This window comes from Watersipora subatra, chromosome 8, assembly GCF_963576615.1.
Source record: "Watersipora subatra chromosome 8, tzWatSuba1.1, whole genome shotgun sequence".
Classification (NCBI taxonomy): Eukaryota; Metazoa; Bryozoa; class Gymnolaemata; order Cheilostomatida; family Watersiporidae; genus Watersipora; species Watersipora subatra.
This window is the reverse complement of record NC_088715.1, coordinates 23,336,782-23,353,882: the sequence shown is the minus strand read 5'-3', so window position 1 is coordinate 23,353,882 and position 17,101 is coordinate 23,336,782. Positions and strand designations below refer to the sequence as shown.

Sequence of the window (17,101 nt, the reverse complement as noted above, 5' to 3'; positions counted from 1 at the left end):
AAACCTGCCCCTTCTGTAAAGCCATCAACAGAATTGTCACCGCCCGAGGGCAACGTTCACGAAGGAAATAAATTGTTAATTGGCGGCACTATAGTCATCGTGGGTATAGCTTATTCCATGATGTAATTTTATACAGTCGTATAAAATTATGACAATGCGGCTTGTAGAGCCGCCTTTTTCATCGTTTTGTACCCGGGTATATCTTTTGCCTTGGCCAGCTTTTTGAGTTCGGGTAAGTTAACGCACAGTTCTGGTGGCATTCTATTCTCATACCTAGGTATGGGTCTACCTCGAACTGTATATCTTTCCGTTGACTCCTTATATTCGTCATACACAGGGGGTCGGACGAGATCAAACAACTCCATCGAATTGATCCATCTTTGACTCAAACTTTCTTTTGGTTTACTATTCAAGAAGTGCGGCATTGTTAATGTCATTTATTCTGTAATGTCCGTGTGCCAAGCTATTTATTGAATCTAGGTAATAGCGTTTGTCGTCAAAGGCCGACAGAGTCTTTTTGCTGAATGTCCAATTTTTTATCTCGTGTAGTTTGGACTGGAGTGTCGTCATGGTGGCATTCGGAGCCGGATCTCCACTATCCAGGCATTGTTTGTAGGTATCAATCTTTAGGTTTTTGGTTATACACTTTTTCACTCCTTTGCATTTTGTCAGCCCCCAACCCTCACCCTCGGTGCAGTATGACTTGGCTCGCAAAGCCACAAACTCCACTATCGGTTTGCCACCACCTTCATCCTTGGGCAGACCTATCACTTTCTTGTTTTTCTCGCTGTAGCACGGATGATCTTTAGGGTAGTTGCTCGTATCATACTTTTCGAGCGGCATTTCCTTATAAAAATCTTCTGTCTCGATTAATAACACTAAGCTGTCCGTGTCAGTGTACATCATTCTAGCATCGGGGTATCGCTGTCGTATGTCATCGTAAAAGAATTCGTACATGAGCAGTTTGGACAGATCTAAAATGGCCTGACCGACGTAAATAGGTTTGCTTAGGGCCACTGTAGATTTGCTCATGAGAATGGCCGCCAAGTTGTCATTAAACTCTTTCTTACACTTGAATCGCGGCTTATTTATGAGCTTTTGTTTGCGATTCATTTTAGTAGTCAACTCTACATCTATCCGTTTGCGAACATTCTCCATCGATTTCCCGAATACCGCATTGTTCATGAGCTTGAAAAAATCTTTCTCAAAATCAGTCTTAGCTTGCTTTCGAAGATCGGTGTTTAGTCGAATGTACGGCTCCATCCATGCACTTTCTTTAAACTTGAGAACTCGGTGTACTTTAGTCAAATGCAGACCCTTTTTCAAATAATACTTTAAGATACTGTGATGTACGACGTACTTGCGCTTATCTCGAAGGTTTGGCACCAGCTTAGGAACTTTTGCATAGCACGGCTCTCGAAGCTTGCCAAGCTCTCCCACATCGCGCATATACTCTGACCACTGATCAGGTTTCATTGATTCGGGTGCCAGCGGATAATCATTGTGTTCGTCGTGGAGCTTGTTTGGGTATTCTAGATCTACCTCCGCCATGTAGCCCTCATCATCATTAATGTCTGGCAGCCCTTTCGATTTCACCCATTCGAAACCACCAGTCGGTAGCTTTTGCGACATGGCCCACCCGTACAGGTTATTCTCATCCAAGTACATCAGGTAGGTAGCTGGTTTCTTTTTATCATACCCTTCCACATAAGGATTGTTGGCCTTGGCGTATCGCAAGCCTCCGCATGTAGACACACCACCTCTTATACCACTCTCTACAAAATTGTACATGTCTACATCACTGATGAGCTCCAGTTCTTGTTTTGTTATTTTAAGCAATGCATCCCATGACAATGAGGGTGCTGAGATGTAGTGACACGGATCGAGACCTTTTCCATATTTTTAATGTTCTTAAACTTCATGACCGAGCCAGGTTCAGGCATCTTGACGACGCAAGTACCATCGTGAGCGGCTAGGCACCCTTTGATGTGGTCCTTAAATGTTCTCTCACAAGTGGAATGATGAAGGCAGCGTAGGCAGGTATACTTAGACTCCTTGTGCTCTGTCTGGGCATACATTAGCGCTGACATACTCTTGATCCACATGTAGTGATCTTTATAAAGAATTAAATTCACCTCTGGTAAACCTTTTGCACCATCTGTATACAACCGATCATCCGTGTGGATAATCTCCAACCCACCGTCTTTCCACTCAAACACATTAATCACAAGTTTGTTCTTGTTAGCAAACTTTTGAATCTGGTCTATGGTGACCGGGTACTTTAACATTTTAGTATTCAGGCTGTATTGATACGGCGTGTAATTTGATAACCTGTCAGCATTGTCGCTTGGTGGGTATAGGCATGAGAGTATCGCCCACAAGAAGCACTTGTTGTCATCCAAAGCCTCTGGATCTATTTCTTTTATTTTTTTAACAAATTCTGACTTTTTTGTTTTGGTAGTAAAAGCAATGTCCAGAGATTTTGCAATCCGTTTTATATATACCATCGTTTTGGCACCTCCATTGTTGACGTTTATGACGGCATTTTTGTTCGCTAAAGCTTTAGGGGTTGGTTTGTACGTTCCACCTCTTAGAGGTTTCCACCGATAAATTTCCAAATAAAATCTAGATACTCGCTCCAAAATCCACCCCGAACCGTTGTTCGTAAATTCATCAATTTTTCTGATTATATTCGCTAGCTGTCTGTTTAATTCTTCATCCAGATTGGTTGATGCTAGGATTGGTACGGCGCCTTCTCTAGGGGTACCCCAGAATCGAGTGATTATAGTACCACGCTCCAGATGGGAGAATGCAACTTCAGCACTTACGCGAAGTTTTTTAGTTCGGTTAAACGCATCATTAATCCTACCTATAATGACGGGTTTGGCGTGATTCCATACAAAGTCTATGTTGGCTGATTGATAACTGGATACATCTATAGTAGATTTGTTGGTGACCTCGTCTACAAAAGTGGTTCTTATCTCCACCCGTGGCGCTCTGTCAACACCTCTCAATGCGTCCACCAAGTCCGCTTTTTTCATACGCGGCCCAACTGTTATATCTCTGGCTCGAGCTAAAGATTTTAGATCTTTCATACTCAAGTCATCCACTGTAAGACGTTTCTTGCCATCGACAATATCCTTTAACTCGGCTTTTCTCAGCTTTGCTGTATTCCCAAACCCCATACGCTTCGCCTCCTCCCTCATCTGACTGGAGGTAGAGTCTCCATACAGGTTTCTCACATTGCGGAGGGCATCATCCGGGTGTGGCTTTTTGTAAGTACCGTCTACCACTATTGGTATACCCTTACTAGTTTTACCAATCACTTTGGATCGATCACCAGCACGATACGCTAGCTCCGCTTTGCTCATTTTGCTGTATCCTTTAATACCGCTTCGCTTGGCATCCTGTCGAAGCCAGCTCATACTCCCCTCTCCATACAAATTTCTAATATCCATTTATTATTACAAAGCTTTAAACGTTAGTCAAATCGATTTATGTAGGTTTAAAGAATTTTGTATAATAAAGGAGGTACAAATGGCAAGCGTGACCAGCACTTAGGTCCTGCAGTCGCGTGCTCTTTGGCAGCCGTACCTTCTCTCCGTACAAATTTCTAATATCCATTTTTTTAAAATCCCAAGGATTTTGAAAACTTTCTAAAATTCTAGGATTTTTAGACATCTTTAGACAAAAAATGCCAGGGCGAAAATTCTGAGCCAGAACCCCCATATTACATACTACTGGCCTTCAATAAAAATGGCCAATTTAGCAAAAAAGGCCTATACATCTTTTGTATTTGATTCTTTGGTGCGATGCTGTGCTTACTAGCATTGGTGTGTCCTGACTGCAGCTATCTAACACTTAAGGTTTAATATGCATTTGATTGGAGTGTGTAGCCCGGCATAATGGCTGCTAATTAAATACTCAACATTTAATCCTTTGTCTCCTTGGCTAAGGCCATGTTGTCTTATTGATATAGGTTGTCCAAGTTAGTGTTTAGTACTGCAAATGAATTGTTAAGAAGAAGTCAAACTGGTTAAACAAGTTGCTGAACATGAACAAGATGGCTAGCCAAGGAGACAGTGGCTGGACAAGCGGAGGGTGACTAACCATCCAGAAAGTAACAAGACACACAGATACATGGAACGTGTAAGTGCGTCACAATATCTAATAGGTTCATGCAATTTTCAACCTATTTTGCAGGGAAATCATCAATCATTCAATATATAAAAATTGATTAGAACTCTCGAATTTTTGAACTTTCTTAAACTTATGCCCCTGTTTTTAAGTTTTAGTCTCATTGTGACATGCAAATATTCATAGATGTATATGTTAAGGGATGCTCTATGGTTTTCTCATGTGTAATGCTACAGTTATACCTCGTCATATGAGTCTCCCAACATACGAGAATATTGAGGCATGACAAAGATTTCTAACAAATATTTGATAATAGATATGATACAAATGTGAAATACGAGCGGACGAGGTGGTTCTCTACGTGGCTTCTAGTTGGCCACTTATCAAAGGAGAAGCCACTTGCAAAAATAGCATCGTTCGGTTTTCTTGCTGAGCCAGTTTGAAGAGTTATAGACAGGCTAAAAATGAAAACAAAAGGAAATCAAAAGCAACGCAAAAAGAGGCAAGGCCACGGGTATGTCGTATGTGTGCTGAAAGCCGGCACTTTTTACAACTCGCATAGTATTATTATAGATGGTTTTGTTCAGTGGGTAGGAACGGACTGATTTCATTATATGAATTCACAGTAACGATAATTTTAAAATAATAACAGTTTCAATAATATAATTAAAATTTATATATTTTACCTAGTACGAATTGCTTTGAGATAGAAGAGAACTGACATACGAGGTCAGTATCAGAACACAGGATGCTAGCGTGTTGAGGTCTGACTGTACTGTGTTCACTCAGAAGTTTTCATGGTGTCAATATAAATTTCTCAATAGGACGCTACCATTGTATGTGAGAAATGTGTAAAACTTAGGAAAGCAGAGCGTATAGAGAAATCGTAGCGAACAGAGAGCAGCCACTGCCTAATGGCCATTCTTGTTCATTAGCTCTTGTTGCTCATGGCAGGGATCTCAGGCTAAGAATTACTCGTGCTATTCTTGCTATCCAGTGAGAATTTCTATCAGCATAATTTATGAAATACAATAATGCTAAAACACAAAAGAGCAAGTATAACGCTAATAGCAAAACAAGCAAATGTTATGTAATGTTATGTAATGTTATCAAATGCGAGCAAACCAAGGGAAGACAAGTCCAATTTTGTTCTCAAAGTAAATTTAAAGATATCATAAATTGTCAAATCACAAAGTTATTAAAATTAGTCCTGCCGCTAGACTAAAGTTTTTTGATCACATTCAGCTGACCACCTTTTATATTCGCAACGAGTTAATCTACACCCCTGATAGACTTGGGGCTGCTTAACTTGTTTCTAGTTAGAACTGTTTATAATAGTCCTTTATTATACTAAAGAAAAATTATAAATAAAATTATTATTTCACTGTTACTGTGATTATTCTGCAAAGTTTGCTCTGTGGCTTTTTATTTAATCTTTTGTCTGCTGGTTTTCGTAGGCTGCCAAATTAGTTGCACAAGAGTGCTCTCAAAAAGTTTAATTTTACTTGCGCTAAAATATGCAAGTATAAGCCATGCTTCTTTAATTGTTTACTATGTAACTTTTCCCTTAGGCGTTAGAAAAGTTGTAGTAGCTTGGATTACTGGTCAAACTCGAAGGAAACTCGTCTTATGCAGGGGGAGTTACTATTTCTTTTTCGGCAACTCAAATATCAATTTCTATTCAAGATGGAACACTTATCTCAACTCAGTTCACCCATATGTTTCTTTCGTATCACCATTCATTGCTTGAGATTATTGCTTGCCTCGGATGTTTTTGCAACCAACCACCCTGTGTTGTCAAAGCATTCTATTGAAATTTTAAAATAAATAATTTTATGGGTACATTTCTAGAACCTACATTTTCTGAGTTGCCTTTTTTATAGCTTTAGATTTAGGATTTATTATGAAGAGTTGTGTGTCGTTTGTCTGAAACAAAGTGAGAAATGATTTTTTTACAAAAATATTAAAAATATCAAGTCTTCTCGGAGTTGTGTCTCTATTTAACAAATGATAGTTACAAAAACCTGTATCAATGTCTGCAGCATCAGACACGTTTAAATTTTGTCAAGCTTTTTGCAACTTTTGAGGGTTTTTGAATATCACTTTAAAGGTTTAAGATTTAATCTTTCATTAAACAATGATTTATGCGTGTAATTTATACACATTGATCTGTTTTTGCTGTACATGTATTATTTATAGGTAAATAAGTGAATGCCCGGCATTGCACAGGTAATAGAACAATTACCTAACAAATTTTAGTAACTTACCTAGAAAACTAGATCTTTACTAAAATCTTCACTAAAACAATACCTGCATTCTGGGCCGCCTTAACAAACATTACGTGTAATGGTCAACATAGCTAGTTATTAACTCCAAGCAAGCGCTTTAAGCGTGAGTATCTTAACCAATGTAATGACTATTTGCCCAATGACTCCATTGTATTCCGTGTTGCTTAATGATTAAGTTTGCCATCTGGAGGTCCCGAGATGAAATATAGCGCCATGTAAATTTTAATTGCTAGATTTTACTTGCTACACTTGGAGACTGGGTTTACCAAAAAGACTAGCATTTTATATACATAGATAAGTAAAAATCTTTCTGATTAGTCTGATGCCAGCATACCACTCTCAGCAAAATATATATTATTATCGTTTTGTTTATTACTAATATATGTTATGTTGACATCGTTGCTCGCTATAAAATGCTGGGTTCTACGTAAAAAAAACATGTTGAATAAAGTTGTTTTTAAGAGCAAGGCGGAAGCCAAAAGGTTTTTAGGAGCAAGGGCAGCAACTCTAAATTTGGTTACAACATAAAAAAAATTGATAAATAAATTTAGAAAAAAATAGACAAATAAAATAAAATTGTTTTACAAAATTAGTAATAATAGTTATTTTGTAATTTTACTCGAGGACATGAAGATTTTGTTGTAGGAAATCAATGTAGCCAACCAACTCTATCATAAATAATATTTTGAGAATAAATACCTTATTATACTGAATCTTTACTTCAATAAAAACTGTGGTTAGATAGTTGAAAAATAATTTCATTGTCTGGGATTCAAACTCGTGACATCTGGGTTCGTAAGCCGCCATGCTATCATATGTGCTAATCGTTGGTTTTGCTCTTTGCTGGAACCACTACGCAGATAATTATTACAATATTTATATTAATTATATCAATATAAAATTACATGTATTATTATAAATACTAATTATATTATTTGTAATAGAAAGTATTTAGCAAGTGTTAAAAGCAGGTTCTAGCGATTAATTAATGTTACTACTGGGAAGTCAATAGATGACAATACCACAGACATTGATGTATACATCGGTAGCATCGATTTATGATGTCACCAGAGAAATCCATTAAATATTTTACCCTAACGGCTTTCATCATGACATCCTGGTATATCTTTGATTGATCTAATTTTTTATACCTGTTAGAGATGTCAAGTGATGTGTAGCACCCGTTAGCTCCTAAGTTCACATAACAGGCTCAAAATACATCTGGGTCTGCCTTTCACATTAACATTCCTTTTTTTTAATGATTCTTGCATGTTGTTATATTTTGTCAATCTTTCAAGAGTAAACAACTTTGAAATGATCAATTTTATGAACTATTTTTTTACATAATCTATGTAGCGTGTGTATTAATCTGTGCATTTCCACACTTTTGGCCAATTTTATCTAATCTTTATATTTGTGGTCTGTGCCTTCTATCGGGTCCAAAGATTTATATTTGATTGTAAAACTTTGCCTGGTTTCTGAAAACCAGCTTCTTAAGCACCCACCTGATTATAAATTCAAGAATGTGTATTTACATGCATTAAGGACAATTGATCCCAAGGGAGGCATTCATGGATTGTTGTCCTGAAAGCAGCATATCTGTTTGTTTTTTAAATCTAGTTGCGTGCTGCAGTTTGTCAGATTAAAAATGAAAACTATTCTAGACAACGCCAGCTTAATGTTAGTATTAAATAACTGATTTTTTGAAATACCAAATATTTCATTCGGTATAAACAACTGGCCATCGCAAGCTCAATTATCCAATGGCTTGATGTTTTTATACATCGGCCAAAATTGATTGATTGCTGAAATAGACTCAGTTTAATAATAGACTTCTAATCTGTCCCATAGACACACAGTATGTGGAGATCACACGCGGGGATGCTATGAAGGCTTTGAGAACATCTTGGCTCATGATTCTGATGCTAAAATATGTTGGAATGGGGCCTTGAACTCCCAGCCATCAGCTTTGTAGTTAGACATACTAACCACTTCACCGATTTCTCCAACCTCTATCCAAAGCTACTGTCTAGAAGTTGAAGTCTGCCGCTGAAGGAGGTTAGGAAAAACGTAGCATTGTGCAGGAATCAAACATGTAATTTTCAGCATGGAAGACTGACACTAACAGCTGAGCAAATCGACAACCCGCTGGCATTCCATAATAGTTGTACATTTAATTATTACACCTGTTGATAACTTGTGGCACACCAGACTCCTAGTGGATTTAGTAATTATAAATATGGTAAGTGAATGATTACGGCAGACAAGAGTATGACAGGTGGATATGCCAAATGTCGCTGGTTTTATTCCTGAACAAAGCAATCTTCTGCGCAGCCTCAAAACATGATTTCAAAAGACGGCCATGACTCTTATTATAGTAAAGACTAATACCCTGGCAGTCCAGTGTGCCATAACAGATTGTCAAGTGTGTCGATAAAGCTCAACGAATATGCAAGTCATAAGTATTCCAAAATTCTGCAAGGTGAGTGTTTAGCCGAGGTAATTGTGTAAACTAATTGTTGGAAGTTGAAATCCTGCGTCGTGCAATCTTTTTTGCACTCTCTTTCTGTTGCTTGAGACAGCCGAACGGACACATCACTTGTTATAGCAAAAACCAGCTAAAATATATCATATGGTGATGTTAAACTTTATAACATCTGAGCTGGTTAATCCAAGTAACAAAACTGGTACTTAGAGCTGAACTTGCACCTACTTGATTAGATTTTATCTGAAAGTATCGGTAGTTGTCTACCCTTTGCGATTGTTTTTGGGCATTTTTACCATGATCAAATTTGGTTGATTGTATTTTTAAAAAACAATCGCAAATAATAAAAGAATACCGACATTTTTTCTGACAAACTTTATTGAAATTGTGTAAAAGTTCATCATTAAGACATTCAGCACCTGAAACTGATGTTAATCCAAGTAACAAGACTGGTACTTAACATGAACTCACACAAAATTTTAGTAACTTTTATCAGAAAGTAGCAGTATTTTTCTACCCTTTGTGTTTGTTTTGATATTTGAGGTGATCTGACTGCCAGGATGTTTCAAGATGCGTTGTAGACAAAACTTGATCTCGGTTAAAACATTAAAAATATAACGAGTGCGAAAGGACATCACTACTTGTTATCGATGCTATAGTTTGTTAATGTTTCCTTTGAAGCAATTATGTTATAGTCTTTGAAGCTATTCTAAATCTATGCCTATGTTGTTATTTGGTAAAAGTGCAAACAAAAATTTGCTTTTCCTATGCTTGTTTCCTCATTACCACCTTCTTCAATAAAGTAGATTTCCTCACGTCAGAAAGGAATTTCTATGAAATATGTTGCTACATTATATTGTAATCAGGCATGACCTCCTAATATAATTGATTTAGTAATCAGGCATGATCTCCTAATATAATTGATTTAGTAATCAGGCATGATCTCCTAATATAATTGATTTAGTAATCAGGCATGATCTCCTAATATAATTGATTTAGTAATCAGGCATGATCTCCTAATATAATTGATTTAGTAATCAGGCATGATCTCCTAATATAATTGATTTAGTAATCAGGCATGACCTCCTAATATAATTGATTTAGTAATCAGGCATGATCTCCTAATATAATTGATTTAGTAATCAGGCATGATCTCCTAATATAATTGATTTAGTAATCAGGCATGATCTCCTAATATAATTGATTTAGTAATCAGGCATGATCTCCTAATATAATTGATTTAGTAATCAGGCATGACCTCCTAATATAATTGATTTAGTAATCAGGCATGACCTCCTAATATAATTGATTTAGTAATCAGGCATGACCTCCTAATATAATTGATTTAGTAATCAGGCATGACCTCCTAATATAATTGATTTAGTAATCAGGCATGATCTCCTAATATAATTGATTTAGTAATCAGGCATGATCTCCTAATATAATTGATTTAGTAATCAGGCATGACCTCCTAATATAATTGATTTAGTAATCAGGCATGATCTCCTAATATAATTGATTTAGTAATCAGGCATGATCTCCTAATATAATTGATTTAGTAATCAGGCATGATCTCCTAATATAATTGATTTAGTAATCAGGCATGATCTCCTAATATAATTGATTTAGTAATCAGGCATGATCTCCTAATATAATTGATTTAGTAATCAGGCATGATCTCCTAATATAATTGATTTAGTAATCAGGCATGATCTCCTAATATAATTGATTTAGTAATCAGGCATGATCTCCTAATATAATTGATTTAGTAATCAGGCATGATCTCTTAATATAATTGATTTAGTAATCAGGCATGATCTCCTAATATAACTGATTTAGTAATCAGGCATGATCTCCTAATATAATTGATTTAGTAATCAGGCATGATCTCCTAATATAATTGATTTAGTAATCAGGCATGATCTCCTAATATAACTGATTTAGTAATCAGGCATGATCTCCTAATATAATTGATTTAGTAATCAGGCATGATCTCCTAATATAATTGATTTAGTAATCAGGCATGATCTCCTAATATAATTGATTCAGTAGTCAGGCATGATCTCCTAATATAATTGATTTAGTAATCAGGCATGATCTCCTAATATAATTGATTTAGTAATCAGGCATGATCTCCTAATATAATTGATTTAGTAATCAGGCATGATCTCCTAATATAATTGATTTAGTAATCAGGCATTATCTCCTAATATAATTGATTCAGTAGGAAAATTTTTGTAGCTCACTTAGGCATTTCACTTTGGTAGGCGTATTACACATGCACAGTTTTTTTTTATAATGGCATTCCTTTTATAAATGAAATTAGATACCGGTGGGGCATGAAAGCTCACCAAAAAATATTGCTCGTAATAATTATTAAAAGTAACTTTTGAAATTAATTACACAACATGTCATACATTATTGATTTTATTATCTTACCTAGCTCATCTTTGTTGCTCAACATTTATCACTGCAAAACACAGACAGGGTTAAGCTACTGCGTTCCTCCTGTAAATGTCAAATATATGTCACTGAATTCTAAACGTATACACAAATGTGCGTGGAATCCGACAGCAGGTTTATGAGCAAAACTCGTAATATATGTACTGGGCATATTATGTCCAATACATATATAGAGAATTTTTAGTGACTTGTGGCTATTGATCAAACTTAGTGTTAGGGAGTCACGATGTAACTTTTAATTCTTCATATCTCCAATCTCATCGAACGTCATTGTTTTATTTGTGAGTTAAAATTATAATTCATACAATTGATGGCTGACTCAATATCAACTGCTAACCAAATATCACAAGTTTCCTACAAATTAAATGCTGGTAATACTTTTTTGAAGTAATTATGTTATAGTGCTGAAGCTATCCTGAAGGCAAGCAATAATTTGTTGTTTGATTTCAATGTACTCTCGCTCATGGTCATCTGCATCAATGAGCAACGACTTTTCAACTCACCAAAGAATGTTCTGGAATTTTAACCAAATGGTTTCATCTGTTTATCTACAAATTACTTTAATAACTGATATGGAAATCAATTGGCATATTAAGTAGTAACTTTAGTAAATGTCTGTTGCCTGTATAGATCTGAAAGATTATACTTTCAGAAGTTGTCACCACCTGTGCTAGAAATTTTCACACTTGTCATTCACTATGTGAGTGAGAAAACAGGCTTGTCGTTTTACAAACAGCTTACTAATTTACAATATTTTTAAGATAGGCATGTGCTAGTATTTTTTATAGAAAAGCAGGTGCCAGGCTGACAATTGAGTAGGTTAAGTGGCAGTTCTTTATGCTGACTTCCTGTATGAATTAATCATTCTTGAAATTCTCCACTTCTTTTCATTCAATCGTTTTTTGTCGGCTGCAACTTTTGATGTTATAAAATATAGCATAACCATATGACATATTTTAGCTGGTTTCAAACATTAAAACAATTGCAAGCAATAGAAAATGACTGATACTTTCTTATAAAATTTACTAAAATTTTGTGTGAGTTCATCTTTAAGTACCAGTCTTGTTACTTGAATTAACCAGTTCAGATGTTATAAAGTTTAACATCACCATATGACATATTTTAGCTGGTTTTTACTATAACAAGAGCCGCATCTGTCCGTCTGTGTGAAGCAACTGGAACAGAGTGAAAAAAGATTGTCCGCCACAGGGTTTGAACTTGCAACATTTAGTCCAAATTTGAAATCAATTACACATGTCATACATAAGTGATTTTAATATCCTACCTAGCTCATCTTTGTTGCTCAACATTTATCACTGCAAAACACAGACAGGGTTAAGCTACTGCGTTCCTCCTGTAAATGTGAAATATATGTCACTGAATTCTAAACGTATACACAAATGTGCGTGGAATCCGACAGCAGGTTTCATGAGCAAAACTCATAATGTATGTACTTTAGAATAAAATAAATGAAAAAATATTTTTTTCCATTTTGTAAGTGTAAAATTTAATTATTTTGTTGATTTTGTTATGTATTTTGTTATTAGTTTTACTGAGTTTTTTCGTATTTTTAAGTTCTTCTAAACTTTTGGTACTTTTTGTAAAAAAATGGTCGACTGGCGTACAGTTTTTTCTCTTTAGCCTATAAACTAGAACTTGCTCGCTTTTATGGGCTGGTCTACATGGTCTACATGCATAACCCAACTTTTATTTATGAAGGTAATTTGTGCAGAAGTTAAACTACTTGTTAAAATACAATGTAGTTGCAGATTGGAGTATGTTTCCATACTAATACACTTTATTGGTTAATTTGTTTCAAACAACAAGCATTAATAATGACCTAATAGCAATGCTGTAGGTAACACTTGCGTATAAACTGAATTTACATTACAAGTCACAACACATACAGGTTCATCATCTATTTGCGGTTTCAAAAATAATTTTGATGTAGGCTTTAGTACTTTCTACAGCAAAAATTATGAAACAATTTAAAAAAATGCTTGCAGCTTCATTGAAAGAACAAAGAAACAGCTGTTTGACTACATCATTACTGGTATGACGGTCTAAATATTTGTTTTTTTCATTTAGGGTGCAAGTGTTTCTGGGTTCAAATTCTGTTTGGCCTACCAACCTTTTTAAACAAAAATATGAAAGTGTGTTTTAATACACACATTGATGCTTCGGAGCTATCATTAAAAAGTGAAGTCTTGTTAGCATTATTTGATAGCTTGCTGTTGTAGGATATGATTCTCATTTTGAGCACGGTAAGTACTCGGTTCAAATTCCAATCTATAATTATCCCACGACCAAACAAGAGTGAAACGATTGATTGGGAGAATTATGATAAATGCACATGTGCACACAACTCCCAAAAAATTATCCGTTAACGGCCGTCACCAAACCCTTGCAACGAAATCCTATCAACAAATTTACCTATTTTTCAGTAAAGTCGTTTAAGTATAATAATGATACAAAACGCATATAAACCTATTTAAATATGTTACCAAGCCTTTGAAAGGTTGACGCAAATACCTAAAACTAACCCATCTGATCGGATTATACATAAATAGACAGATTTATTAGGACGAAAATCGTCACAAAACGCTTGAAAATCTTCGTTTAATAAAAGTTAAGACCGGAAATTGAAATGCCGAGCGACAGAGAATAGAACGATAAAGTCTTGCCACAAATCGCCACAAAACGCTTGAACAGCTTGGTTTATTAATAGTTTCGACCGACCTACGAAACGCCAAAAAAGCCGTGCGACAGATAGTAGAACTGTTTACTGTGTACTGTTTGTCTACTGTTAGAGGCGTAGACCGATTTACAGGTACGAAAATGTGGTACACCGTTTATCAGCCTACGGTTTTGTCCAATTACCGAAGGTTTTTCAAATTATTTAGAACATCCGCCAGATTTCTTTACATCTTATCTAAAAGGTAGGGCGTTACTACAACGCCCTTTGATGACAAGAATATTTCTTTATTTCACTCCAGTTTGCATAAAACTTCCAGACGCGTAAATGCCAACGCTTGCTCTCTGTTACATATCGCTGTCAAAACCATTCTACATTCATCGCAACACAACCAACTTTCAAACTGTATATTACACATCAGTTTGCCGTTTAATATTGGATTTAGATTTACATTTGCAGAGATATAATAAACATATTTCTTTATTGTTGGCATTGTTGTTAGTTAAATTACGTACAGTAGGTTAGGTCTACGGCTTGAATTAATGTTTATTTTATGATTGTAAAACATAAGTTTGAGATAGTTAAATATTTATTTTATTAATATTTATTTCTGTTACATATCGCTGTCAAAACCGTTCTACATTCAACACAACCAACTTTCAAACTGTATATTACAATATATTTTACTTTTAACATTGCATTTCAGATATGTAATAAACATATTTGATTATTGCTGTTGTTAGTTTAATTACTTACAGTAATTTAGGTCTACAGCTTGAATTAATATTTATTTTAACCACCAAACAACTTTCAAATTGTATATTACACGGCAGCTTGCCATTTACTTTTAATATTGCATTTCAATATAATAAGAGATATAATAAACATATATCATTATTGCTGTTGTTATTTAAATTACGTACAGTAGTTTGAGTCTACAGCTTGAATTAATATTTATTTTATTATTGTAAAACATAAGTTTGAAATGGTTAATTATTTATTTTATTAATATTTATTTCTGTTACATTTCTGTTGCGCCTTTTTAGAGTCGTGCTCCCTCAAATTTATTTTATATCATCTCAAACAAGTCTCATTTACATTATACTCTGTCAATTCCTGCTGAGAACTACTTTTTCGACAACCATCAGTACCCTTTCTTTTTCCCATTACTACTTTGGTTGTGGGCTTTATGACAGTGGAATTTCTAGTAGATTAGGATTATCCCAATCCCAAATCCCAATATAGTATTATTAATATAATATTAGTCCAAATTTGGTATAAATTGTGCTACTGAATAGGGTTCATATTACCCTACTTTGGAGTTGTGTGCACTCAGTAACAAAAGGAATAAATTAAACTAGTCCATAACTACTATGGCATTACATTGAGGTAACCAACCGCTATCTCCTCATCTATCATACAGCGAAGCATGGAGCCCATCGAATCACCCAGTTAGTTTTGATTAATTTAATTCTTACAAAAAGTGAGTTCTTGAATCTCTGTGAAGCCATGTTTTATTGCTGGAACTGAGTACAGATGAGTAATAGCTACCAATACCTGGCAAGTTGCTTGGTATGTAATTATATTTGGAGCTTAGGCTATCTAGCACTAGAGCAATTAAAACTTAGCTTATATGTAATTTTTAACATTGTATTTTAAATTTCGGCAGTCTTATTATTTTCTGGCAAAAAAAAAGAAATATTTGAAAATTTGAACGTTGAATACTGTAAACTACTTCCAATATAGAGCCAAGTACCTGCTGTAATTTAACATCGTATGTTAAAGATTCTGGTTGTTTGCTGAAATGAGCATAAGTAAATGTTTGACTGTATCCAGGCTTTGACTGTATTGTTCACAAGGCTGCAACACAATGGTACATGATTGCACACATTCTTTAAGAGTTTGTGGATGAAGATGTAGAAGCTTGAGGCTTTCGCGTTTACGTGTGTTGGGGACCTATTGATGTTAGCCCTAAATAGCTTGCAAGTATGTCTAAACGCGCTGTCACTGGATTTAAGATGATTTTAGATTTATTGGTACATGCTATGCTATTCAGTATGCGTGAGATATATAGGTTTTAATTGCGTAAACCTTAAAATTGTAGTAGAAACATGGTGGTTTATTTTTTGTACAAAAACAATTGTGCAAAGCAGTCCTAAGTGCTATTGCCCTAGGACCTTTGGAAATATTGTCATGTTTTCAGGCTAGGATAGTTCAATCCTGCCTTCATGCCAAAATGGTTTGTGTAAGCTTAAAAGGTTTTAATTGTTTCGTTCATCGCTCTTTGATAAACAATAACTGTGTATCACAAATCGCTGCAAGTTGCATGTAGATGATAACTCCAACCTAACAGATATGCATAAAACTAAACAAATGATTATTGAGCACCAAACTCCACATTATTTCTGTGATAATTACTTGGCAACATTTTCTCAAGTGAGCACTTTTAAATTTTGCATCGAAAATCCAAAGCATTTATATAAATTTAAGTAATTTATTGGCAACTTGTTTGAAAAGTCAATCCCTTATGAAGAATATTTAAAAAATTTACAAAATCTTTTAAAAATGTCATAGAAAATAATTGTTCATACAAATGAATTAGAAACAAGGCTACAATGGTGTCTTAATATTTGTGCATCTTGTTGCTTTTTGCAGAGTGAGATTACACATATTGCAAGTGTGAGAGGTCCAGGGTTCAAATCCTTGTCAAGCCGATCAAGTTTTCTGGGCTTGACAAGGATGATAGTGTTTGATTAGTTCGCAAAGATGTAAAACCACTTATCATTTCAACAAGATTTTCTTTTTTAGTTATTAGTCATTGCACTGATAACCCAGAGTGTTATTATGTTTCATATCAAATTTGGTATAGAACCATCCAGAGCGCAAAATATTGCTTCGGCCTGTTTGTATCGGTAATATATATTTCTGAGTTCCGCACGAAGTAACGTCTCCAAAATATCCAGGCTAACTGAGGCGTAACTTGATTATTTTAATCCTGCCTGCTGTCTGATATTGTTGCTTTGTTTCAAAGGT

The 17,101-nt window shown here is 35.1% G+C and overlaps 1 protein-coding gene across 1 annotated transcript; it reads right to left on the bottom strand.

The window, feature by feature from the left end:
• Nucleotides 1–405: 405 nt before the first annotated feature.
• On the bottom strand, nt 406–1,791 carry LOC137402378 (uncharacterized). Its single transcript, XM_068088879.1, has one exon. The coding sequence runs from the start codon at nt 1,789–1,791 to the stop codon at nt 406–408; it is 1,386 nt and encodes a 461-aa protein (XP_067944980.1).
• Between the last annotated feature and the right edge of the window lie 15,310 nt (nt 1,792–17,101).

Coding starts and splice junctions, on each gene's coding strand:
- LOC137402378 (XM_068088879.1), bottom strand. CDS start 1,791: ATGTACAATTTTGTAGAGAGTGGTATAAGAGGTGGTGTGTCTACATGC.